We start from the raw sequence: 26,073 nt of genomic DNA, 5'->3' as shown, positions 1-26,073 counted from the left end.
TGGACCTTGAAATAAGAAGCAGGTTTTGGAGAGGAAGACAGAGAAAAAAAAAAAAAGTCCGTGGGCCAGGCAGGTCTCTCTGTGCTGCAAGGTTGTAGATTGGGTGTGAGAGGAAAGCAAAGTATGTGTATGTGTGGGTGGTGGTAGTAAGCGGTATAATTCCAGATATACTTTGAAGGTATTGCTGACAGACTTGGATGTGGGGTGAGAGGTAAATCAAAAGATGAGTCAAGGGGGAGGGGTGTGCATGGGTGGCTCAGCCAGTTAAACATCCAACACTTGATTTCAGCTCGGGTCATGATCTCAAGGTTCGTAAGCTCAAGCCCTGCGTTGGGCTCTGTGTGGACCGTGCAGAGCCTGCTTAGCCCCTTCCCCTGCTCGCACTCTTTCTCTCAAAATAAATATATATATATATATTTTTTTTAAAAGGATGGGTCAAGGATGACTCCAGGAAGAGAGTTGCCATTTTGAGTTGGGGGAAAGAGTTGCATGTCAGAGTTGCCTATTAGGCACCCAAGTGGAGATGCTGAGTAGGCAGTTGGATGTATGCGGCTGGAACTCAGCGTAGAGGCTGGAGATACGAGTCTGGGAGGCATCTAGGTAGAGATGACATCTGAGGTCACAAGACTGGAAGGGAACGTGAATGGAGTGTGAATGGATAAAGAAGAGAGGGCTGGGTTCTAGCCCTGAGACACTCTAAAGGGAAAAGAGGAAGAACCAGCAAAGGAGAAGAGAAGGGGTCAGGAAGCCACTCAAGAGAGTGGTTTCCTGGGCACCAAGTTTAGAAAGTGTTTCAAGGGAGGAGTGATCTGCTGTGTCAAATGCTACAGATAGGTCAAGAAAGATGAGTAGAAGTGACTGTGGTGTTAGTACAGTGGAGGACACTGGTCCTTGACAGGGGCAGGTTCAGTGGAAAGGTGGAAATTCCTGGGGCAGTATCTCAGAGAACAATGAGGGAGGGTAGAATTCTGTGCACAGTTGTAGGAATCGGTCTTAACAGGCAGTTCATACAGTCATAGGAGGGAGGCAATTAGGTGGCTCCATGAGATGATACGAACCTGTGAATTTACTGATCCCCAGGATTTTTCTTAGTGAAATAGGAAGCAAAATCATTAGCCAAGAATAAGGATGAAGAAGAAAGTGATGGAGGTTTGATGAGAAGAGAAACATGACATAATTCTTTAGGATGATGGCTGGGGCCAGCTGAAGGATGGTATTTAAAACCCAGTTGAGCAGAATGTGGCGAGCTACGTTTCTCCTTGAGAGGTTAGTCCCTCAAGGCGCTCGGTAGTCCGCGTCCGTTTCCTTGGAGACGGACAGCCCGGTCTGGCTGGAAAGTTTGAGCCGCCTAGGTTACCACGTGGTCCACGCTCAGACAAAAGAGTTGCAGAAGCCGAAGAAATAGGCATCGCAAGAGATCGGAGCCCCGCGGACTCACGACTCTTCTTCCATTTTCCCCAATGGCCCATGTCTTTCCAAAGTAAGTAAAAGGAGCATCGATGGGTGGTGAAGTGCGCATGCGTCCCGCCCCCGGCTTCTTTTGGTCTGGGCCTGGTTGTCTTTTGACCCCGCCCCCTCCCCCGCCCTTATCTCCCTAGCCCCGCCTCTCCCTCGGGCTCTCCCAGCTCCCTCGCGTTCCAGTGGTAGTTAACTGGGAGACCCTGTTCGCGTTTGCTGTTACAGTCCATGGGTTGGGAGTGATGGACGTTCTTTCCCGCCCCAACTCTTCCCAGACCCAACCGCTCTGGGATTCGCTCCACAGTCCACAACTTCCAGATTCTGGTGAGTCCGGGAGCGCTAAGGAGCAGATGGGGGCTTGCTGACCCTGGGCCTGCAGTCCTCCTGCCCTGAACCCCCAGGCTGTGACTGTCCCGGGTGATAGAGTCTGGAGACCTGAATTCCAGGCCTGCCTGTGTCACACAGTTGCTGTAGGATCCGGGGGCAATTCTCGGAGCCTGTTTTTTTCTCATCACCTTATCGGAACGTGAAGGTATTTTATACTGCTCTCTTATTTATCTCTGATCGCTACTATGGTTTTCTATTGGGTCTTTTCCATGCCTTCTGTTTCTCACAGTTCTTAGCACCTCACAGCCTGGATGTGCTTAGTAAATTCTGGCTGGCTGATAAAAAAGTGATAGCTAGCATTTCTGAAGCTCTTACCACATGCTTCACAAATATCCCTTGGACTGCTCGCATCAACCTGCGGAGGTGGGTTTTATAATTAGACCTAGTTTACAGATGAGAAAAATTGAGGCTCAGAGAAGTAAAGTCACTTGCTCAGGGTCACAGTATCTGTAAGGGGTGAAGCTGGGATTTGAACCCATCAGGCTGTGTGACTGATTGTGTTGTATCTGGTAGGATTATGTTCCATGGCAGCGGTCCAAGCAGAAAACCAAGCCATCTACTCTGCCTCCAGTCCTACAATCCAGAGGCCACAAGAAGACCAGAGTGAAGGCTTTGACTAGTGTCCCGCCAGGTGGGCAGAAACCCTTGAGGGTTGGTATGTGGATGGGAGACGGGACAGTGTGTATGCCCTCGGCCTTTGGTGACATCAACTGTATTAGAGTAGGCTAATTGCGGTAACAAACAATCCCCAAGTTTCTTTTTTTTATTTTTTTTTATTTTTTTATTTTTTTTTTAAATTTTTTTTTTTCAACGTTTATTTATTTTTGGGACAGAGAGAGACAGAGCATGAACGGGGGAGGGGCAGAGAGAGAGAGGGAGACACAGAATCAGAAACAGGCTCCGAGCCATCAGCCCAGAGCCTGACGCGGGGCTCGAACTCACGGAGTGTGAGATCGTGACCTGGCTGAAGTCGGACGCTTAACCGACTGCGCCACCCAGGCGCCCCTGCAATCCCCAAGTTTCAAGGGTTAATATTCAAGCCTATTTCTCATTTCCGTCAAAGAACAATTGTGGATCTGCAGGGGAGGAGGTAATCTTGTCCACATGGTCATTCAGCGATCCAGGCTTCTTCAGCCTTGTGGCTCTGACAGTTTGTGAGGCCTTGGAGTCCTCTGCTAGATAATTCTGCACTCAGAGAGAGAGAGAGAGAGAGAGAGAGCAAGGATATGGGTAATTGTGTGGACATTTTTTTTTTTTTAGACCTGAAGTGATACATATCACTCCCACTCATGTTCCGGTGGCTGTAGCTCAGTCGTATGACTACCCATAACCACAAGAGAAGAAATGTCCTGCTGGGTGTCCAGGAGGCCAAGAAAACAGGGTTTGGTCAACTCAGGATAATCTCCACCACATTGTTGTTATGCCTTCTGAGGGAGTTCTCAGGCCCTTGGCTCAGGCAGACCTGGGTTCACTTCTTGGCTCTGCCCTTTACCATCTTGGAAAAGCCATTCATCTCTCTGAGCTTTAGTTTTCTCATTTTTTTAAAAATGTTTTTTATTTATTTTTGAAAGAGAGGGGGAGGCAGAGCATGAGCGGGGGGAGGAGCAGAGAGAGAGGGAGACACAGAATCTGAAGCAGGCTCCCGGCTCTGAGCCATCAGCACAGAGCCCGACGCGGGGCAGGAACTCATGACCCGCGAGATCATAACCTGAGCTGAAGTCGGACGCTCAACCGACTGAGCCACCCAGGCACCCCATAGTTTTCTCATTTGTAATATGAGGACCTGATAGGATGACCTCAAGAATTAAATGAGATCTGTGTCAAGCATTGTTGCTTAACCTTCTCAGACCCAACATTCCTTTTAATAACAAATATTTTGTAATATTCCTTTAGTATCTGAGATAAACTTCATAGATAATATAATTGACCTATGTATGTAATTTTAAAAATTAATATAATGCCCTCAGTGTAAAGTAAAGGAAAAGGAAAAGGAAAGCTGGTTATAGTTAAATAACTTCTATTTTAGTATGTAAATACTCAGGGTGAACTCTATTAGAAGATATGTATGACAAAGTAGTCAGAAGCTTATTCACAGATGTGGAGTCACAGTGAATGTAAGAGTTGCAAATGCAGACTGACACGTGGTGGGATGTTAGGGACTCAAATGTCCAGAGGGATTTTTCATTGCAGTCACGATTTCCAAAGTGATGCCCCTCTCTTGGTAAAGTGCTTAACAAAACAGAGCACAATCTTCCCTTGATTGTAGCTGCTTTCTTGGAAAATTCAGCATTACCATAAACCCCTACAAAGTACTCTTTGTGTTTAAATTTTTTTCTTTAACGTTTATTTATTTTTTGGGAGACAGAGAGAGAGACAGAACATGAGCAGGGGAGGGACGGAGAGAGGGAGTCACAGAATCCGAAGCAGGCTCCAGGCTCTGAGCTGTCAGCACAGAGCCCGATGCGGGGCTTGAACCCACGATCTGTGAGATCAGACCTGAGCTGAAGTCAGACGCTTAACCAACTGAGCCACCCAGGTGCCCCCTCTTTGTGTTTATATGTGAAAGAGAGTCAGGTTCTGGGATCAGATCATTATAAATATGGTTTTTACCTACATCAGTGTCTGATAGGGCTTTGGAAAGTCATGCAGGAAGTAGGAGAATTCTGTGTTCTGTGGGGCTGTCCTATTCTGGGGCTATCTATTGAGCATCCCTGGCCCCCACCCACAGATGCCCATCGGGTCCCCCAGTATTAGTGAGAACCACAAATCCTCCTTTCCAATGTATCTAAAACACCCCTGTCAAGAGATTTGGATGTTAAGTGCTGAGCACAAGGCCTGGTGGTAGTGACAGAATTTGTGTCTTTGGCGTTAGATCTATTCATACAGCATCCACAGGGAAACTCCTTTCCTTCTGTCACTGGGGAGACAGTGAGATGTGTAACATACAACCACAGTAAGAACCAGAGTAATTAACACAGGCCAAGCACTTACTATGTGCCAGATACTGTTCTCAGCACTTTGCCCACATCACTTCATTTAGTCTTCTCAATAACCCCATGAGGTGGGTGCTGTGACGATCACCTCTTCTTCTAGATAAGGCATGGACAGGTGTAACTTCCAAGGTCCCACAGGTAGGAGGGGGCAGGGCCAGGCTGTGACAGTCGGCAGTTTGTCTCCAGGGTGCACAGTCTTAACCACAGGTCGATGGAGAGTCTGTGGGCAGCGGAGAAACATGGACCTGAGTTGGTGTTCCTGTCTCCCTTCCTGCAATTCCATCTAGGTTACCTCTCGCAGCCCCTGCTACAGAGATTCCTGCTTTACGCCCGGTGAAATCCTCTGTGTAAATTACAATGATGAAAATAGTTACCACTTGCTGAGGACTTATTTTATGTTAGGCTCTGTTGCAGAGGCGTCATTCATTCATTCATTCATTCATGTATTCATTCAGCAACATCCATTTGCTGAGTACCCACGTGCCCAAAATTGGGCTGAGTGTTGTTGACTTATGGTGACGGAGACAGATTGGGTTTCCAGCTGCATAGAGTTCACAGTCCCAACCTCAAACATGTAACTACACAAAACTTAAAAAAAAAAAAAAATTTTTTTTTACGTTTATTTTTATTTATTTTGAGAGAGATACAGAGAAAGCAGGGGAGGGACAGAGAGGGAGACAGAATCCCAAGCAGGCTCTGCACTGGCAGCACAGAGTCTAATATGGGATTCGAACTCCCAAACCGTGAGATCATGACCTGAGCCGAAGTCACGACTCAGAAGGTATACCAACTGAGCCCCCCAGGAGCCCCTTTTTTTATTTTTTTTATGAAAAAATGTTTTTTATGCAAAACTTTCAATACACTTGAGATAGATGGGTACAAGGAAGTCACCACTTCATTCATTCCTTACGACCTGGGAGATAAAATCACTATTTTACAGATGAAAGAACTGAGGCTTCGGTTGGTAAAATGTCTTAAGCAAAGTCATGTCCTTGAGGGCAGCTTTTGTGTCTTCAACAAGATGCATCAGCTGATTCCCCCAAGACGGGATGACCCCATTCCTTCTTGTTCCTCCCTTTTGCAACTAAAAAAGCCCTAGATGTAACACAACAAACATAAGAAGACTTTGAAAACTGGAAAGAATAACGTGGGTTGGTTGCTAAAGGGGTGAGCAGTCATCTGGCCTGTATGCTACGTCTCAACAGGGGACGGACTGTCTGCTAAAATGAAGATTAAGTAGGATCCAGAGTATTATTTAAAACTTGGGGGTGCTTGGGTGGCTCGGTTGGTTAAGTATTGGACTCTTTTTTTTAAATGTTTTTATTTTATTTATTTTTTAACTTTTAATGCTTATTTATTTTTGAGAGAGAGAGAGAGCGAGCATGAGTGGGGAAGGGCAGAGAGACAAGAGGGAGACACAGAATCTGAAGTAGGCTCCAGGCTCTGAGCTGTCAGCACAGAGCCTGACCCAGGGCTCAGACTTGTGAACCGCAATATCATGACCTGAGCCAAAGTCAGACGCTCAACCATCTGAGCCACCCAGGCACCTCAAACATCAGGCTCTTAATTTCAGCTCAAGTCATGATCTCATGGTTCGTGAGTTCGAGCCCCATGTCGGGCTCTATGCTGACAGCGCAGAGCCTGTTTGGGATTTTCTGTCTCCCTCTCTCTGTGCTCCTTCCCTGCTCACTCTCTATCTCTCTCTCTCAAAAATAAATAAATAAGCATTAAAAATAAACATCAAGGATACGACAAAAGCACTTGTCATACCAAGAATAAGGAAAATCACAACATGAAGGAGAAAAGACAGACATCAACACCAAGATGAGTCAGATAGAATGATTTGACTGTTTTTATTTACAGATGGCATGCCTGTCTATGTAGAGAATCTTAAGGAATCTACTAAATCTAAAAGAAACTAGAATTAATAAGTTTGGCAAGGTTGCAGAATACAAGTACACAGAAAAATCAACCACATTTCTATGTTCTTACAATGAGTATGGGGAAACCAAAATTAAAAATACATTTATAATCCAAAGAAATTGAAATATTTAGGCATAAACTTAACAAAGAATGTATAGGACTTGTATGCTGAAAATTACATAATGCTAATGAAAGAGGTCAAAGAAGACCTAAATAAATGGACAGACATACTATGTTCACAATTATAATACTCAGCATAGTGGGGGCCCCTGGGTGGTTCAGTCGGTTGAGTGTCTGACTTCAGCTCAGGTCATGATCTCACAGTTTGTGGGTTCGAGCCCCACGTCGGGCTCTGTGCTGACAGCTCGGAGCCTGGAGCCCGTTTCAGATTCTGTGTCTCCCTCTTTCTCTCCTCCTCCCCCGCTCACGCTCTGTATCTCAAAAATAAAGAAACATTAAAAAAAATTAATAAAATTTAAAAAAAGATTCTCTCTCCCTCTCTCTCTTAAAAATAAATAAAAACATTAAAAAAAAAAGAACACTCAGCATAGTAAAGATGCCAATTCTCCCCAATTTGATTTCTATGTATAATGTAATTCCTATCAAAATCCCAGGAAGGTGTTTTATAGACATAGGTTTATTCTAAAATTTATATTGAAAAGCAAGGCCCTAGAATAAACTATTTTGAGAAAGGAGGATAATGTGGGAAGAATCACTTTACCTGATACTAAGGCATACTATACAGCTACAGTAATCAAGACAGCATAGAATGGGCAGAGATAAACACCTACACCAGTGGAATAGGACAGAGAAACCAGAAATAGAGCCACATAAATATGCCTGGCTGATTTTTGACAAGGGTGCAAAAACAGCTCAGTGGAGGAAAAGAAAGCCTTTTCCACAAATAGTGCTGGGGCAAGTGGACATCCATAGGCAAAAAGAAAAAACAAACAAACAAAAACAAAAAAACAAAAAAAGAGAGAGAGAAAGAAAAACAAAAAGAACCTTGACTTGAGTTTCAGAAGTTAGATAAAACTTAACTCCAAATTAATTGTAAAATGAAATAAAAATTAAATGTTTTCATGTAAAAGTGTACACCTTTTAGGAAAGAAAATACAGGAGAGAAAAGTCTTTGGGACCCATGGCCACGTGAAAAGCTCTCAGACTTTATACCAACAGCTTGATCCATAAAAGAAAAATGAAATAAATGGGGAAGTTAGATATCATCAAAAGTAAAAACCTGTTCTGTGAAAGACTCTGTTAAGGGGATGAAAAGACGAGCTACAGACTTGGAGAAAATATTTGCAAACTGCATCTGACAAAGGACTGCTACGTAGAATATATTGAGAACTCTCAACAGAAGAACAATGCAGTTAGCAAATGGGCAAAAGACACGAAGAGACATTTCACTGATGAGGATATCCAGATGGTAAATAATCACATGAAAAGATGTTTGACATCATTATCCATTAGGGCCGTGCAAGTTACACCACAGTGACTTGTCACCACACGCCTATCAGAATGGCTAAAATGAAAAATAGTGATAACACCGAATGCCGGCAAAGAGGAGAAGCTGGACGATGCATGTGTTGCTGGTGGGCATGTAAAATGCTACAGCCGCTCTGGAAAAGACTTCGGCAGTTTCTAATGAAACCAACATGCAGTTCTCATCACGGTTCAACAATTGCACTCTTGGGCATTTATTCCCGTGACGTGACAACTTAGGGTCACACAAAAACCAGTGCATGAATGTTCCGTAGCAGCCTTATTCATAATACTCTCAAACTGGAAGCAATCCAGATGTCCTTTAATGGTTAATGGTTAAATAAGCTATGGTACATCCATACCACGGAATACTATCCATTGACAAAAAGGAAAGGATTGTTCAGATTCTGTGTCTCCCTGCATCTCTCTGCCCTTCCTCTGCTCGTGCTCTGTCTGTCTCTCGCAAAAATAAAAGGAAAGGATTGTTGATACAGTCAATAACTTGGATGAATCCACAGAATTTTGCTGAGTGAAAAAAAGCCAATTCCAGAAGTTATATATTCTACGATTCCATTTATGTAGCATTCTGGGAATGACAAAATTGTAGAAATGGAGAACGGATGAGTGATCACCAGGGGTTAGGGACACAGGCTGGGGGAGGGTGGTAAGGGGAGGGGAAGAGACTATGGCTATAAAAGGCAACATGAGGGGCGCCTGCTCAGTCGGTTAAGCGGCCGACTTCGGCTCAGGTCATGATCTCGCGGTCCGTGAGTTCGAGCCCCGCATCGGGCTCTGTGCTGACAGCTCAGAGCCTGGAGCCTGTTTCAGATTCTGTGTCTCCCTCTCTCTGACCCTCCCCTGTTCATGCTCTGTCTCTCCCTGTCTCAAAAATAAATAAAACATTAAAAAAAAAACATTTAAAAAAGGCAACATGAGCTATGCTTGCGGTGATGGAAACGTTCTATATCTTGCCTGTCGTAACATCAATTTCATGGTTCTGAAATTGTAGGTGATTTTGCAAAATGCTACCATTGGGAGAGACTGTGTTAAGGATACAGAAGATCTGTGTGTGTGTGTGTGTGTTTAATGTTTTATTTAATTTTGAGAGCAAGAGAGTGTGAGCAGGGGAGGGGCAGAGAGAGAGGGGAATGGGGGATCCGAAGTGGGCTCAGTACTGACAACAGCAAGTCCGATATGGGGCTCAAACTCATGAACCTTGGGATCATGACCTGAGCCGAAGTCAGATGCTTAACTGACTGAGCCACCCAGGTGCCCCAGTAATAAATTTAATTAAAAATAAAAAAGATATATCAGGGCTACTGCCATTAATGAAAATAAATTGTCATTATTAAAGCTACAAATCTCCCTAACTATTTGAGTTCAACTTACTAATCTTATAATTTTTACAAACACTTCTAAGGGGGATTTGGGAAGTTGGTTAATTAATTTCCCCTAATTCTTTTAAGCCACATCTTAAAATTTCATATATTGAATTTTCATTTTCAAAGGGTTCGCTTGTCTGATTCACAAAGACCATCAAGCATTTAAATAATGCTTGTACATCTAATAAATAAACTTCGAGATATGGGTAATCTTATGTCCTCTCATGTTTCGGTAATTTACACACATTTAATAAGAACGTCTTAAACTTTTAATTTGAAACAAATCTAAATCAAAATCTCATTTACACATTTTAAATTAGAACCACAATATTAATCTATTAATCATTCCATCTTTTAAACACTACAATTAAATACCCGGCGTATACAGATAACTCATAACTTTAACACAACATTATTGTAGTTTACTTCATCACTTCAGCAGTTAATGCTAACATCTTCCAGGGTTAGCTGTGTCGATGCATTGAAGAAATAATATTTTTCTGAATTGTACTGGGTTGCACCTGGAGTAGGGATTTGGGGGGGGGGGGCGGGGACGAGAATGTGGCCACAACATTCATGATGATTTGGGTGATTTTTTTTTTAAATTTTTTTTTTTCAACGTTTATTTATTTTTGGGACAGAGAGAGGCAGAGCATGAACGGGGGAGGGGCAGAGAGAGAGGGAGACACAGAATCGGAAACAGGCTCCAGGCTCTGAGCCATCAGCCCAGAGCCTGACGCGGGGCTCGAACTCACGGACCGCGAGATCGTGACCTGGCTGAAGTCGGACGCTTAACCGACTGCGCCACCCAGGCGCCCCAGTGATTTTTTTTTTAAATTTATTTTTGAGAGAGAGAGAGAGAGAGAGAGCACAAGCAGGGGAGGGGCAGAGAGAGTGGGGGACAGAGGATCTAAAGCAGGCTCTGTGCTGACTGTAGAGAGTCCGATGCAGGGCTCGAACCCATGAACCATGAGATCGTGACCTGAGCCGAAGTCAGTCCCTCAACCGGCTGAGCCACCCAGGTGCCTTGATTTGGGTGATTTGTCCCGGGCTGGCACATGACACGCTGTGAGGAAGCAGGGGTTCTGAGAACATGTCCTCCAAATGCCTTATTCTGATCGGAACTATTTTCGTATACTCCTTATCTGGCAGGGCCACAGCTTTTAGAGGTATTTCAGACAGCCAGTCGGGAGTTTTGCACAGCTCCTGTGCCTTCGTGTGGTGCTGTGGTTCTGATGCCAATCCTCAGGTCATCAGTAACAGCAGTGACAACGAGAAATGCATATTCAGCACTGAGTATGGATCAGGCACTTCTCGACACACTTTAAAGCAGAATAACATTTAATCTTCACGACAACCCGATGAAGTAGGCATGATGATCACTCCTATCTTATAGGTGGGAAAACTGAGGGACAGAGAGGTCATGTGACCCGCCCAAATTCACGGGCTAGTGGAAAGCAGTGTCTGGATTCGAACCCAGGCTGTCTGGCTGATTAGTTCCTGCCCTTAACCCCCGCCCTGTCTGACTCTGCTACCGGCCAGGTTGGTGGGAGAGATTGCGGGCACCTGGCCGTCTCCTGTGCTACTCTTCTCGCTCCTCCCCTCTGTCCGTGCCCAGGGTCACGGGGAAGCCTCCTGCACTTCTCTGTCCCTTATATCAAGGCCCAAAGTGAGGCCTGGGAGCTTACTGATAGATGTGAGTTTCATGCTCTGCCTCACTGTCACATATTATAAGGTCGAGAGTGGGTGGGGCTGGGGCCTGGGCCGCCTCAATGGATGGTACTGGGACCCGATCCTAGGCCTGCCTATATCCTTACTCCCTCTCTGCCTTTTCCCATGCCCTAGCGTTGCATTCCAAGTCCGCCACGTCGATGACAAGCCAGCTGAGGCAGCCACAGGAAATGCACAGAGAGAAGCTGGACTCTGGGAAGGCACAGGCCAAAATCCGGCTAATGAAGGTAGGAGCATCCTCCCACAGGCACCGGGGCCCAGGATGGGGGCAGAGGGGTGGGGGGACAGCGATAGCAAACACGCACTGAACATTTGGTGGATGCTGGGCTCATTTCCTCGTTAGCAATGCCATGGGCATGCTTATCGTCACCCCCATTTTACAGATGGGGAAACTGAGGTGCAAGGCGATGAAGGACTTGTACCAGGTCACATAGCCAGAAAATGGTAGTACCAGAGCCACTTAAGCAAAGTGTTTGCCTTTGTGTTTAAGACTAGGAAAATGATCAGAATCGCTTTTTATTTCACTGCATGAGGAACACAATCTGGTGGCTTGTCCATTAAGACATTTCTAGTAAATGAACCTCTCGTGGAATACGATGCACCTTGAAGCAGGGCTTAGACGCTTACTAGTACATTTTTCACACCTCTGATACAATTTTAGATAAGTAATTTTCTCACCGTCCATTGTTTTCTATGGCTTCAGAACAACGTTTCAAAGTATTTGAAATGACGAAAAGAAGAGTCTTTGTGTCCATAGAAGAAAGTAGAATACTGAATACTATAAATACTACAAAATACCGTAGAAGAATTATTAACTTCTTCGAGAAAGTTTTTTTTTTCCAAAAGTTTTTTTTTTCCCCATGAAATTTCATGGATTTGGCTATCAATAAATGTCTGGTAATACATTTCAGATGTTTGTTCATCTTCTGCTTTATTTTTTTATTTTATTTTATTTTTTATTTTTTTCAATATATGAAATTTATTATCAAATTGGTTTCCATACAACACCCAATGCTCATCCCAAAAGGTGCCCTCCTCACTACCCATCACCCACCCTCCCCTCCCTCCCACCCCCCATCAACCCTCAGTTTGTTTTGAGAAAGTTTTTAAGAGCTCAGTGAACAATTACTAAATAAAGAAATAAGGAAGAATGCTATGAAACCTTTTCTTCCCTTTAACCTTCAATTTTGCAAAAAGGTTCAGAGGTGGCCCAGCGTTCTTAAAGGAGGAACTCATATTTCTGGTGTTTATTGTTATTGTTTTATTATTTTCTTTCTTTCTTTTTTAACGTTTATTTATTTATTTATTTAAAAAAAATTTTTTTTTTCAACATTTTTTATTTATTTTTGGGACAGAGAGAGACAGAGCATGAACGGGGGAGGGGCAGAGAGAGAAGGAGACACAGAATCGGAAACAGGCTCCAGGCTCCAAGCCATCAGCCCAGAGCCCGACGCGGGGCTCGAACTCACGGACCGCGAGATCGTGACCTGGCTGATGTCGGACGCTTAACCGACTGCGCCACCCAGGCGCCCCTAACGTTTATTTATTTTTGAGACAGAGAGAGACAGAGCATGAACAGGGGAGGAGCAGAGAGAGGGAGACACAGAATCTGAAACAGGCTCCAGGCTCTGAGCTGTCAGCACAGAGCCCGACACGGGGCTCGAACTCACAGACCGTGAGATCATGACCTGAGCCAAAGTCGGACGCTTAACCAACCGAGCCACCCAGGCGCCCCTATTATTTTCTTTCTTAAAAATTTTTAAAAAATATTTTTATTTATTTATTTATTTATTTATTTATTTTTTAAGTTTATTTATTTTGAGAGAGAGAGGGAAAGCGTGTGCTTGGGGAAGGGGCAAGGAGAGAGAGAGAGAGCGAGAGAGAGAGAGAGAGAGAGAGAGGGAGAGAGAGAGAATCCCAAGCAGGCTCTACGCCGTCAGTGCGGAGCCTGATGTGGGGCTCGAACCCACCAACTGTGAGATCATTACCTGAGTGAAATCAAAAACCCAATTCTTGGGGCACCTGGGTGGCTCAGTCGGTTAAGCGTCCGACTTTGGCTCAGGTCATGATCTCGCAGTTTGTGGGTTTGAGCCCCGCATCGGGCTCTGTGCTGACAGCTCCGAGCCTGGAGCCTGTTTCAGATTCTGTGTCTCCCTCTGTTTTCTCTGACCCACCCCTGTTCATGCTCTGTCTCTCTCTGCTTAACTGACTGAGCCACCCAGGCACCCTGTTTTTGTTTATTTCTGAGGGGGGGAGGGGCTGAGAGCGAGAGGGACAGAAGATCTGAAGCCAGATCTGTGCTGCAGAGAGCCCAATTTGGGGCTCAACCTCATGAACCATGAGATCATGACCTGAGCAGGAGTCCAATGGTTAACCCACCGAACCATCCAGGCGCCCCTCTAGTGTTATTTTTATCCTGACTTTAGAACTTGGACAACTTGGCTCTGAAACCTGGGCTCCTAAACAGTTCCTAGGGTTGTCTCTTGTAACCATTCATTCATTTAGTCAATAAATATTTATTGAATGCCTCCTATGTGCCAGGCTCTGTTCTAAGGATTCACCAGTCATGTGGCTGGCCTCTGATCTTAGGGAGATTACATTCTACTTTGGGAGACAGACAACAAATAAGACAGATAAATATATAATATGTGCCGTGATGATAAGAGTAATGAAGAAGTGTAAAGATAAGGTTAGGGGCTAGAGAGGCACAGAGGAAGAGTGGCTGTGACTGTTTCAGACAGGGCAGTCAGAGAAGGCTGCTAAAGTGATATCTGAGGGAGAAATGTTCTAGATAGACGAACTGCAAGTGCAAAGGTCCTGAGGTTGGTATAGCTGGAGATGAGGAGAGATAGTGGGAGTAGGGGTATGGGTGGTGATTTGTTTGCAGCTCTGTTTTCCCTGCTCTGGCTTTTTTTTTTTTTTTCTTTTAATGTTTTTATTTTATTTTTGAGAGAGAGAGAGAGAGAGTGCGTGCATGAGTGGGGCAGGGGCAGAGAGAGAGAGGGAGACACAGAATCTGAAGCAGGCTCCCGGCTCCTAGCTGTCAGCACCGAGTCCGACGTGGGGCTCGAACCCACAAACCGTGAGATCGTGACCTGAAGTCGGACGCTCAACTGACTGAGCCACCCAGGCACCCCTGGGCTTTGTGTTTCTATGCTGAGTGAGACAGGAAGACCCTGGAGGGTTCTGATTAGAACCGGGAGATGATCTGACCTACGTTTTCACAGGAGTCCTTGAGCTGCTGCTGCTGTGTGGAGAATGGACATGGAGACAAGGTGGGGGGGAACAGGAAGGGAGGGGAAACTACCCAGTCGATTTGCTCTCGGAGACAGAAGAGGATCCTGACTCTGCCCCTCAGTCTCAGGACAATATGCCTCTACATTTGAGAGAGGGAAAACTATGTGCCAGGCGCCATCCCTGGTGTTGGGGACACAGCCGTGAACACAGCACTCAGAACCTGTTCTATTATGGAGCTGACGCTATGGTGGGGGGGGGACCTGTAATAAATGGACCAAAAAACCCCAAAGAATAGTTACTCCTCAGTTCATTCAACCCATACTTGTGGAGCCCCAGGCACTGTCCTATGTGCTGTGCCCTACAGCTGTGACGACACATGGCTGCCCCTGCCCTCCTGGCTGCGACATTCTAGTGGGGGAGGCAGGCAAGAAGTAAGAAAAATAAGATAATAAGAAAAAGATATAATTACAGGTTGGGGTGAGGATCAGGAAGGAAACAAAGCAGGAGTTCTGCACTAGATCTGGTGGCCAGGGAAGATCCATTTCTAGAGCAGAGGTCATGAATTCTAGTCGATTCGAATCCCCTGGGAGTTGGGTATGTGCGGGGAGCACAGCTTCCTGAGGCCAGCCCCGGCGACGTTGGCTCGGTGGGCTTCTGGGAGATGAGGCTGATCGTCGTACCAAGTGAAATTGAGCATGTGAAGTGCTTAGCACAATTTTGGGCACGTGATAAATACTCTGTACGTTTGCGCCGTGACTCATTCTATGAGGAGTATGGGAGCCGAGGGCCAGGAGAGGGTGATTTCTAGTAAAGGACAGAGAAACGAGGAACAACAGAGGAAGAGAGCACGTAGGTATGGCAGAGGTGGAGGGCTAGAGCCCGTGGCGATAGTTTCAGCTCCTGTTCCTGAGTCACACTGGGTGCCAGGCACTGCCGCCAAGGGCCTTGATTGTGAACGTTACCGCCTGTGTTTTCTACAGCAGCTCTCTGAAGCAAGTATGTTTCCTGACCTTGAGAAATATTAGCAGGGCTCTCGGAGGCTAACGCCTCTGGCCAGGTTCCCTGCGGCCGTAAGTGGCCGACTTGGTATTTGAACCAAGTGTGTCCAGACCTTACATCCAGCTTTTAATCACTGTGGGGCTTGGCCACATCTCGCAGCTTTAAGCCCACTCACTTCCTGGTCTTGGTGTCGTGAGAAGACAGACATCGGGAATCACAAGTCTGGCTTTCCAGTGCCGGTGCCATTATCTTCTGCTGCGTGACTTTAGGCAAGTCCCTTAACCTGGCTGAGTCTCCGTTTATCAATAAAATAAGAGTTAGTGGGGGCACCTGGGGGGGCTTAGCTGTTGAGCATCTGACTTCGGCTCAGGTCTTGACTGGGCTCGCAGCTGACAGCACAGGGCCGGCGGCTTCGGATCCTCTGTCCCCCCTCCCCCCACCCCCGCCCCACCCCCGTTTGTGTGTGTGTGTGTGTGTGTGCGCGCGCGCGCGCTCTCTCTCTCTCTCTCTCTCTCTCTCTCTCTCTCTCTCTCTCTCTCAAAAATAAACATTAACAAAATAGCATGTGTTTAAACAAGTGAAATAAGTGAGTCAACATAGGGGATGAACTGATACCGTGTGCCATGTTTGGAGTGAGGCACAGAGTAGGCCCCAACAATTCTTACTGTTCTTATTGTAGATTTTGTGTACCTGCTGGTGGCAACCCTAGGCAAGTCCCTTAACCTCTCAGACCCTCATTGTTTCCACGGGGGCCGGGGGGGGGGGGGGCGATGTACGAAATGAGACGCTACTCATTCAGCTCAGCTGCCTGCAGAGAAACGGCCGCGATTTTTCTTGCTTCCCCTGCTTCTCCACACATGGCCCGTCACCTCTGCCACCTTCTTACCTACCTGGGGTGTTTTCTATTTTTATGACAATTGGTATTACTGTATCTTCTTGACTCAAAGAAGCCAGCGATCATAAGGTGCAGCTTTATCTTATTTACCCACGAACAGAATTTTGTCAGATTGTGGCATGCCGCCGGTTGGAAGAGGCACCCCTCCTCCCCACCTCCGAGGTGTAGAATTAGGGGAAAATGGGCGTTTGAGGATGGACGAAGTAGTTCAGCGGCTCTGACCCTCAGACAATGGGGTCGCATTTACCAGTCGCGACCACGAGGGGGCGGGCGTGCGGCGGGAGGGAAGCGGTCCCTCGGCTCCGGGAGGCTCCAGCCTTCCCGCGCAGCCCCGCCTCCCATCGCTGCCCTCCCCTCCGCCCGCAGACGTTGCTCAGGAACGAGCGAAACTCACTCCAGGAGCTGTGCAGCCATGAGGTCTTCCTCACCACGCTCAACTGGGAGCTGGTCAAGGCCATCCAGGACATGGAGGACAGCTCGGCCCTGAACGCGCGCGCGATGCTGCAGCAGCAGGACATCCTTGCGGTGAGGCCTAACTGCACCCCCCTCGCCTCCGCCCTGTGCACCTCCGTCCAGCTCTCGGCGCCGCCCCGCTGAGCGCTCGGGTGCCCTCTCCCGGCCTCTCCCGGCCGGTTGCACCAGCGGCTTCCTCCTGGCAGATGCATCTCTCACACTTGGCCCCACCTCCCTGGGTTTTGGAATCAGACCCAGATGGGGGCTCATCCCAACGCCAGCACTAATTGGAGTTAACCTCTGAGCTCTGTAAAGTAGAGCACAAAGCACCCACCCCAAACGCGGGGTTGTACTCGGCACACAGTAGGCGTGCAAGAGAAAGCGGCTGCAGTCCCCACCCCAATCAGCAAATACACAGTGTAATACTGAGTGCTCTGTATATACTCATATAATCCTTACAACAACCCCCTGGGGTGGGCACTATTATCTTTATTTTACGTCGGAAAAAAATGGGAACAGAGAGGCTGGGTAACTTGCCCAAGGTCACCCTCAAGCACACCCACCTAAGCAACTGGGATTTGAACCCAGGCGGCCCGGCGCCAGGGTCTGGCTTCCTCCCAGCATGCTGTGATCCGCGCTCTCAGCCCGTGGTGGCACTTATGGTCTATTGGTGGCGCTTATGGTCTATGGGTGGAGCAGCTTTTCAGAGAACCCAGGGGGCATCCTCCGCCTCCTCTGGGAGAGGCTTGGAGAAGCTGCCGGAAGAGAGCTGAAAGTTCACAGGGACCCAGGAGTTTGGGCTGGAGAAGAGTCAGAGAAAATGCCTTCATGGAGCCGTTCTGGAGTTCCCTCTGGTCGCGCGGTCTGCCCCGGGAGAAGAGAGACTGAGTGAGACTGAGCTCACTGGAACCTGTGAGATGAAGAGAAAATGAAGTCTTGGGAACTGGATCTGCTCAGGCTGCCATAACAAAATGTGATAGACCAGGGGGCTTAGACATAGACATTTTTTCTCAGGGTTTTGGAGGCCGGAAGTCCAAGATCAGGAGGCCAGGAGGGTTGAGGTGCGGTGAGGCCTTTCTCCTCGGGGTGCAAATGGCCACTTTCTCTCTGTGTTCCCAGATGGCTTTTCCTCTTTGCTCCCATGGAGAGAGAGATCTCTCGCGTCTCTTCCTCTTTTTTTTTTTTTTTTAGTAAAATTTATTTTTAAACTTTTTAAAATATAATTTATTGTCAAATTGGTTTCCATACAACACCCAGTGCTCATCCCAACAGGTGCCCTCCTCGATACCCCTCACCCGCCCTCCCCTCCCTCCCACCCCCCCATCAACCCTCAGTTTGTTCTCAGTGTTTAAGAGTCTCTTATGGTTTGCCTCCTTCGTCTCTAACTTTTTTTTTTCTCTTCCCCTCCCCCATGGTCTTCTGTTAAGTTTCTCAAGAGCCACATAATGAGTGAAAACATATGGTGTCTGTCTTTCTCTGCCTGACTTATTTCACTTAGCATGATACTCTCCAGTTCCATCCACGTTGCTGCAAATGGCCAGATTTCATTCTTTCTCATTGCCAAGTAGTATTCCATTGTATATATAAACCACATCTTCTTTATCCATTTGTCAGTTGATGGACATTTAGGCTCTGTCTTCCTCTTCTTATAAGCTCACTAGTCTTATCGGATTAGAGCCCCACCCTTTTGACCTCATTTAACCTTCATTACCTGCTTAAAGCCCCTATCTCCAAATACAGTCATATTGGGGGGCAGGGCTTCAACATGTGAATTTGGTGGGGGAGAGGGAAAACAATTCAGTCTATAAGAGAAGCCAAGGACCTGCAGAGTTATTCATCCCAAACTTAGTAGAATATTCTCTAAACTTAGACAAAGTCATTGTTGATTTTCTGGCATTGATCCATTAATACATTTTTCCGTTCATCCTGAGTGCTTCCTGTGGGCCCTTGGGAAACAGTGATTAGTGGGGCACTTTGTCTACATTAAGCTCTCCTCGTGGGGTCACGGGCAATTAGAAAGCCATTTATGTGTACTGCCGTGGGGACAGGGGATGTGGGGAGCCCTCTCACCCAGAGGGGCCCTCTCACCCAGACATGGGAAGGTCAGGAAGGCTTCCTGGAGAAAGGGATGCTTGGGTTGAAACCTGCAGAAGTAGGTGTTCATTGGTAGAGGGCTGTTCCGGGCAGAACGAATGGGCATACAAGGCCTGTGGAGAGAGGGAACATAGCTCAAGGAGCCACATGTTGGCCCAAGGTCAGGCCAGGGCCTTGTCAGCTTAGCTAAGGAGTTTGGGCCTTATTTAAGGGCAGAGGGGAGCCACTGGAGGGTTTTAAATAGCAGAGGGATGAGGTCAGCTTTTATTAAAAAAAATTTTTTTTAAATGTTTATTTTTGAGAGAGAGAGAGACAGCACGAGCAGGGGGGGGGAGCAGAGAGAGAGGGAGACACAGAATCTGAAACAGGCTCCAGGCTCTGAGCTGTCAGCACAGAGCCCGACGCGGGGCTCGAACTCATAAGCCGTGAGATCATGACTTGAGCCGAAGCCGGACGCTCAACCGACTGAGCCACCCAGGCACCCCTAATTTTTTTTTTAAAGAAAGATCATCCTGACTGCTGTGTGGAGCATGGATCTAAGGACAGCCAGTTAGCAGTAGCTGTTGTAGCATTGCAGGCAGGAGATGAAGAGAGCTTAAATAAGACAGTGGCAGTGGGGATGGAGGGAAGGACGTGGCTTTGCAGGCTGTTGGGTGTTTTTTTTTTTAATATTTATTTATTTTTGAGAGAGAGAGGGAGAGAGACAGAGCATGAGCGGGGGAGGGGCAGGGAAGGAGACATGGAATCGGAAGCAGGCTCCAGGCTCTGAGCTGTCAGCACAGAGCCGGACGCGGGGCTTGAACCCGTGAACCTTGAGATCCTGACCCGAGCCGAAGTCAGACACTTAACTGACTGAGCCACCCAGGCACCCCAAGGCTGTTGGGGTTTAAATCTGTAGCACTTGGTGACATTTCAAAGGAAGGGGGCGTGGGGACCGCAGCCTGGGTTTGGCCCGGTGCCTGGGCGCGCGGCCGTGCCATCGGCGGAGGTGGGTGGTAGAGGGGACCGTGTGGAGCGGGTCGGCCAGCCTCTGGGCAGGTTGCTGGGGCTGGGGCTGGGTTTGGATCTGGGGACTCCTCCGAGGAAGTGCCGGGTCCCCCGAGAGCCCATGCTTCGGCAGCGCCAGGAGACGGTGGGGGGCGAGCTGACCCCACCCCTCCCACAGACCATCGTGGACATCTTGGAGTGCTCCAACAAGAAGAAGCTGCGGCAGCTGACGTGTGAACTGAAGGAGTGGGAGGAGAAGGAGGAATCGAAGATGAAGCGTGAGGATCCCTGGGGCGAGCTCCCCGGTCCCCTCTCTGGCTTCTGGGAGGTCAGCAGGGCGCCCGCCTTGCACCTGCCTTTTGGAAACCAGCAGCCCCGTCATCCCCCTGGTTCGGCAGGTGGAATTGCTAAGATGCAGAGCTTAGGGGCTTACTTCTGGAGCACTTGGCGCTTCGAGGCCCCGCGAGGCTTCCCCTTTACGGGCACTCTCGGTCACTGCGGCTCCCTGTGAGGCAGGGACCGTTCACCCATTTTACAGATGGGAAAGCCGAAGCGAAAGGAAGTGAAAGTAGCCCGCCGAAGGTCACATAGCTGGGCGCCAGAATCCAGCCCCAGCTTGCCTCTTTCCTGCCAAGGTCCCTCTGGGAGCCGGTGGCTGGGTCCCTCTGGTCCCGGGTCTTCGATCGTGTTGAGCCCGTGGTTTCTTTCCCCGGAGCAGACTGGAAGCCTTCTGAGGGAAGGGGCGGTGTGTCGGCGAGCCTCAGACCCTGGGACACCACCCCCACGGAGGGCGGCAGGACAGACTTTGTCTTAATGGTCGTTTCATGGGCCCGTTGCCCTGGGAGCAGGTGCATGAGGAGACAGGTCCGGGGAGGGACAGTCTTGGCGAGGGTCACACAGTAAGTGGGCCTCCCGCATCTCCTGGGAGGGGTCCTTGAGGGAGGATCCTGCCTCCTGTCCCTCCTGACCTCTCCAGACCTGGAGCAGCAGGTGGAACAGCTGAACGCCACGATCGAGAAGACCCAGAAGGAAGTGAACTTCCTGAGCACGTACATGGACCGCGAGTACCCTGTCAAGTCGGTCCAGATTGCCAACCTTGTGCGCCAGCTGCAGCAGATAAAGGACAGCCAGCAGGTAGGTGCGCCCTTGGCCCCGCTCCGCTGGACCATACTGGAGACAGGGCTGGTGGCCAGCACCCTCCTGCTGGCCCCTAGGATGAGCTGGATGACCTTAATGAGATGCGCAGAAAGGTCCTGGAGTCCTTGTCTGAGCAGATTCAGAGGAAGAAGAAAAAACTTCTGAGATCTCTGGTGGTGGTGAGTAGCCAGCTGCTGGGGTAGGTGTCCAGGTCCTGCCCCAGCCCTGCTTTCTTCCCCGTCCTCTGCCTCCAGGCCCCCTGCACCCCCTCTGGTCTCTACCATGCACTGCTGCCCAATAAGAGGCACTGGGGGGCCAGACCTCTCCTCCCTCCACAGAAAAACCAGCAGCGCCATCAGGAGGCTCTTCTGCAGAAGATCCGGGATGGCCAGGACATGCTGAGATGCACGGGCAAGTTCAAAGAAGTGAGTGGGCATGGAAGGTGACGGTCCCTCCGGGAGGGAGCAGAAGGGTGGGCGGTCCCCAGGACCTGTGGGAGACCAGGCTTGTCTTGATCTGGCGCTCGGGTCTCCAGCCCTGGTATTGGCCTCTCTCTTAGCCAGTGCCTTACTGTCACCTGCCATTCGTCGTAGGAGGAGGTTAGTGCCGCCTCAGCCTTGCCTCGTTGACCAGCATCCCCGGTGATGACCCATTAGCAACATCGCCAGACACTGTCTGCGCGGCCATCATTTTACTGTCGTTCCCACCCCCTCTGTTCATCCTCTCATTTTTGTCACTCACCATCACCTGTTAGCCGTGTTAATGAACCTCACCGTCACCCCCCCCCCCCCCCCCCCCGCGTTAACTTTCATTATCGTCTTCCTTCATCCACTGTCGGCGAGAGCGGCCTTCGCTGCCGGCCCCCGTTAAGTCTCATTACCAGGTACCACCCCCCTTTGCCACCTGTCGCCATTCTCCGTGATCTCCTGGCCGCTTTCAGCGCCATCAGAGGTTGGCACTGACTCGCGAGCCCAGGAAGCCCTGTGACGAAGCCGCCCCGATTCCCTGGATGTCCTCGCTGCACCTGCATTCTGCCCCGGTCTCCCTGTTGTTGGGGGATGTTGGCTTCTCACTCTCCCCTGCTGTACATCTGTCCTCAGTTTATCAGCCAGTTTGAGGAGGAGATACCCATCCTAAAGGCCGAGGTGGGGCGGCTCAAGGTCCAAGTCCAGGAGCCCCGAGAGACCGTGTTTGCGGATGTTCTGCTTCGGAGACCCAAGTATGTGATCTTTTTGGCAGCTGCCTCTTAAACGCGCCATGCCGTGTGCTTGAAGAGGCTCTCTGTTCCTGGGGAAGGCAGAGCCCTGCACAGGGGGCCGGGGAGACTTGGGTCTCGTCTCGCCTCGCCTCGCCTCGCCTCTGCAGCTGACCACGTGGCAGATGTGACGTTGCCCGTCTGGGCCTGCTTGTCCCACCAGCGCACGGGCAGCTGACTTACATCATCTCTCTGGAACCCCCTTCTGGTTCCCAGATTCCGTGTTCCCACCAAGTGGGTGCACCCCTAAGCTTCTTGGTTGTTCAGGAAGGTGCAGTTGAGTGGGGTGGTTGACGCCAGGGAATAGCCTGGAAGACACTCTGAGGAGAGAAGGATGTCCTCTCTGCTTGGTACACCGCTGGGCTCCAGAGGAAGAAGTTCCTTCCTTCCAAAGCCAGTTCTCTGCCACCTTTCTTGTGTCAGGCCCTTTGTGGCAGAGCTTGGGGGTCCTACTAGGTCTGGCCTCTCCGTGATGGCGTGCAAGACCTGGGGCACCTCCATGTGGAGGCCTCAGGTAGGCAGTTGACCTCAGAAGATGGATACTGGCTAGCGATGGAAATTTAGGTATTGCCAGTATAGAGATGCGTTTCCTTTTTCTTCTTTTTTAATATTTACTCATTTTTGAGAGAGAGAGAGACAGACAGACAGACAGACAGACAGAACACGAGGAGGGGAGGGGCAGAGACAGAGGGAGACACAGAATCCGAAGCGGGCTCCAGGCTCTGAGCTGTCAGCACAGAGCCCGACCTGGGGCTCGAACTCACGAACCGCGAGATCGTGACCTGAGCCGAAGTCAGAAGCTTAACCGACTTGAGCCGCCCGGGTGCCCCTAGAGATGTTTTTCCTTTTTACCATTATTATGAAACATTTCAAATATACAGACAGTAGAGAGAATATTAGGATGAATACCCCGTTGCCCGTGTAGTTTTAGGAGCGGTTATATTGTTGCCATATTGGCCTCATCGTCATTCCTTCTTCTTGTGAAGTGTTGTGAATTGCAGACAGCCTGACATGTCATGTCTAAAGACGTCCGTGGGCACCAGGAGATTAGGGAAAGCGTGAGCGTGGATGGGAGAATTGGGACGGGGTGGAGACAGAGTGTCATGTGTGGCCTCGTGGGTGTGCTGATCACTGGGGGGCGGGGGGGATGTATTGCGGATGCAAACCCATGGCGCTGGCTACTTGTGTGGAAAGAATGATGCCTGTCAGTTACCGAGCGCTCTTTACGAGCCGGCATGGTCTCACTCAGTCCGCCTGCCAACCACGGAGGCTGTGAGTCTGGCGCCCTGCTTGGCTTCTCACACCTTCTTTGCTCTTCTCTACCAGGTGCCCCCCAGACATGGACGTCATCCTCAACATCCCTGTGGAGGAACTGCTCCCCTTCTAGATGGCGGGCCATGGGCCACCCTTCCCTCCCTGCTCTTTCCCCCATACCTGGAGCCTTGACTTGTCTCCTTCCACGGCCACGTGTCCACTCAGACCCTGGTCTGCCCTCTCCCCCTTCCTCCCTCTCTTCCTTCCTTTCTTTCTTTCTCCCTCTCTCCCCCCACCCTTCCTCTCCTTTCCTCCCTCCCTCCCCCTCCCCCCTCCCTCTTTTCTTTCTGGCTGGTGCAGCTGCTTGGGCCAGGTGTGCATTCCCAGTGAAGCGTGCCATTTCTTTTTACCAATAAAGCTGGCTTTGCATTTGCTCCCTTGCTTGGAGATTTCCGGCTAGGCCTAGAGAAGATGTGGTAGGCACGGACTGTCTTAAGATAAGGGGTGGGTAACTGTGCTGACCGTATCTGGGGGCACAGAACATCTCAAGAAGGGCTCCTGACCCCCTGCCTGAGTCTCGATGGCTCTGTGGCTCCGGGCTGCCCCGCCCCTGGCATCCCTGGTGCAGTGGGAGCCCAGCTTCCCTCCGGATTTGTACCCAGACCTTTTGAGGCCAGGTCCAGGGCGGAGGGGAGACCCCCCGAGTCCGATGCACCTGGGATTTGCTGGGCTTTCATAGCCGATGGCCATCTCTATTCTCGTGCAGCTGTCTGTCTGTCCACTGCCTGTGCCCCAGCTGTGCGCGGACGTGACACCCACCCAGGTGCGTAGTTGGGCACAGCCCCCAGCGCGTGCTCCTGGACCCCCTGCATGCAAGGACTGTCCCTCCAGTTACTGGGAGTGCTGTTAGCACACATCCCTCGGCCGTCGGACCCTCAGGGGCTGCCTCGGCTGCAGAGGCCACTTCACCCAAGGTCAGCTGTCCTCCCACATCCGATGACTGCTCCGGGTGCAAATACCGAAGTCCCGGCCGTCTTGGCCTCACTTGGGACAACTCCGAAGGTCTGTTCTGGCTCCAGAACTCCCTGTAGGGTCAACTGAAACAGTCCTCGGGCCTGCCTCGCAGCTTGACCTCTCCCTCTGCCGAGTCCTGCCTGCCTCTCCCTTCCTCAGTTGACTCCCGGGTGCCCATTAATAAACATCCTGCACTTTGTACTCCGCCTCAGACTTGGCTTCCCTCGGGCCCAGACTCGATGCTGCTCACGGATCCACTCTATCGAGGGACTTTGGGCTACAGGTTACGGAACACCTGACCAAACTGGCCTAAACAACAAAGGGCTCAGGTAGATAAGTGTTCTAGGTGAGGCGAGGCTTTACCCGGAAATCAAGCGAGGACACCTTCCTCTACTTTGTTCTCCAAAGTGTTCTCCTCCCCCTGAGGCTGGCACTCCTGTGGTCACGGCGTGGCTCCCAGCATCTCCTGGCAGGGCGGGGGTTACGATCCGTTGTTCACGTCCTACTGGAAAGAGTGTCTCTCCCAGAATTTTCAGCCAAAGTCTTCCATCTTCACTGTGACCGGACCGGCTTATACCGTGTGCCCACCTTGAAGCAGTCAAGGAGGTGGAGAATGCCTTCGGGTTTAGTCTAGGGCATGCACACCACCCTTGGAGCAGGGGAGGGGTGGTTGGGGTGGAGCACGTGACCTAGGCTAAGGCGGTAGGCACCTCCAGAACCACACGGGTCCCCAAATTGAAATGGAAAATGTTTTTTTTTAATATTTTATTTTATTATTTTTTAAATTATTATTATTTTTTTTAACGTTTATTCGCTTTTGAGAGACAGCACAAGCGGAGGAGAGGCAGAGAGAGAGGAGACACAGAATCCGAAGCAGGCTCCAGGCTCTGAGCTGTCAGCACAGAGCCCGACCCGGGCCTCGGGCCCATGAACTGTGAGATTATGACCCGAACTGAAGTTGGACACTTAACTGACTGAGCCACCAGGTGCCCCTAAAGATTTTGTTTAAAAGTAATCTCTATACCTGGGGCGCCTGGGTGGCTCAGTCGGTTGAGCAGCCAACTCCGGCTCAGGTCATGATCTCACAGCTCGTGAGTTTGAGCCCCGCGTCGGGCTCCGTGCTGACAGCTCAGAGCCTGGAGCCTGCTTCGGATCCTGTGTCTCCCTCTCTCTCTGCCCCTCCCCTGCTTGCGCTCTTTCTCTCTCTCTCTCTCTCTCTCTCTCTCTCAAAAATAAATAAACATTAAAATTTTTTTTTTAAAGTAATCTCTATACCTAATGTGGGGCTTGAACTCACAACCCTGAGATCAAGAGTTGCATACTCCACCGACTGAGCCAGCCCGGCGCCCCGGAAGTGGACAGTGTTGAACATAATCCGAACAAACACTT

The 26,073-nt window shown here is 49.4% G+C and overlaps 1 protein-coding gene across 2 annotated transcripts; it reads left to right on the top strand.

Annotated features, from left to right (window-relative positions):
• The first annotated feature begins 446 nt into the window (after positions 1-446).
• On the top strand, positions 447-24,885 carry CA3H20orf96 (chromosome A3 C20orf96 homolog). 2 transcript variants are annotated; one of them, XM_030309863.1, is made up of 11 exons: positions 447-1,480; positions 1,734-1,782; positions 2,359-2,476; positions 11,474-11,586; positions 16,857-17,015; positions 20,203-20,302; positions 21,001-21,158; positions 21,239-21,340; positions 21,500-21,586; positions 22,262-22,380; positions 23,743-24,885. In XM_030309863.1, the coding sequence occupies exons 1-11, from the start codon at positions 1,461-1,463 to the stop codon at positions 23,801-23,803; spliced, it is 1,086 nt and encodes a 361-aa protein (XP_030165723.1). In that variant the 5' UTR covers positions 447-1,460; the 3' UTR covers positions 23,804-24,885. The 2 variants fall into 2 exon arrangements, with proteins under 2 accessions (XP_030165723.1, XP_030165724.1); XM_030309864.1 differs by lacking the exons at positions 447-1,480; positions 2,359-2,476 and having other exon boundaries at positions 1,505-1,782.
• Positions 24,886-26,073: the final 1,188 nt, after the last annotated feature.

The sequence above is a fragment of the Lynx canadensis genome, chromosome A3, assembly GCF_007474595.2.
Source record: "Lynx canadensis isolate LIC74 chromosome A3, mLynCan4.pri.v2, whole genome shotgun sequence".
NCBI lineage: Eukaryota > Metazoa > Chordata > Mammalia > Carnivora > Felidae > Lynx > Lynx canadensis.
The sequence above is the reverse complement of the archived record's forward strand: the minus strand, read 5'-3'. Positions and strand labels throughout refer to the sequence as shown.

Coding starts and splice junctions, on each gene's coding strand:
- CA3H20orf96 (XM_030309863.1), top strand. CDS start 1,461: ATGGCCCATGTCTTTCCAAA. Junction 1,783..2,358: donor TCCACAACTTCCAGATTCTG/GTGAGTCCGGGA, acceptor TGTATCTGGTAG/GATTATGTTCCATGGCAGCG. Junction 20,303..21,000: donor GGAGGAATCGAAGATGAAGC/GTGAGGATCCCT, acceptor TGACCTCTCCAG/ACCTGGAGCAGCAGGTGGAA.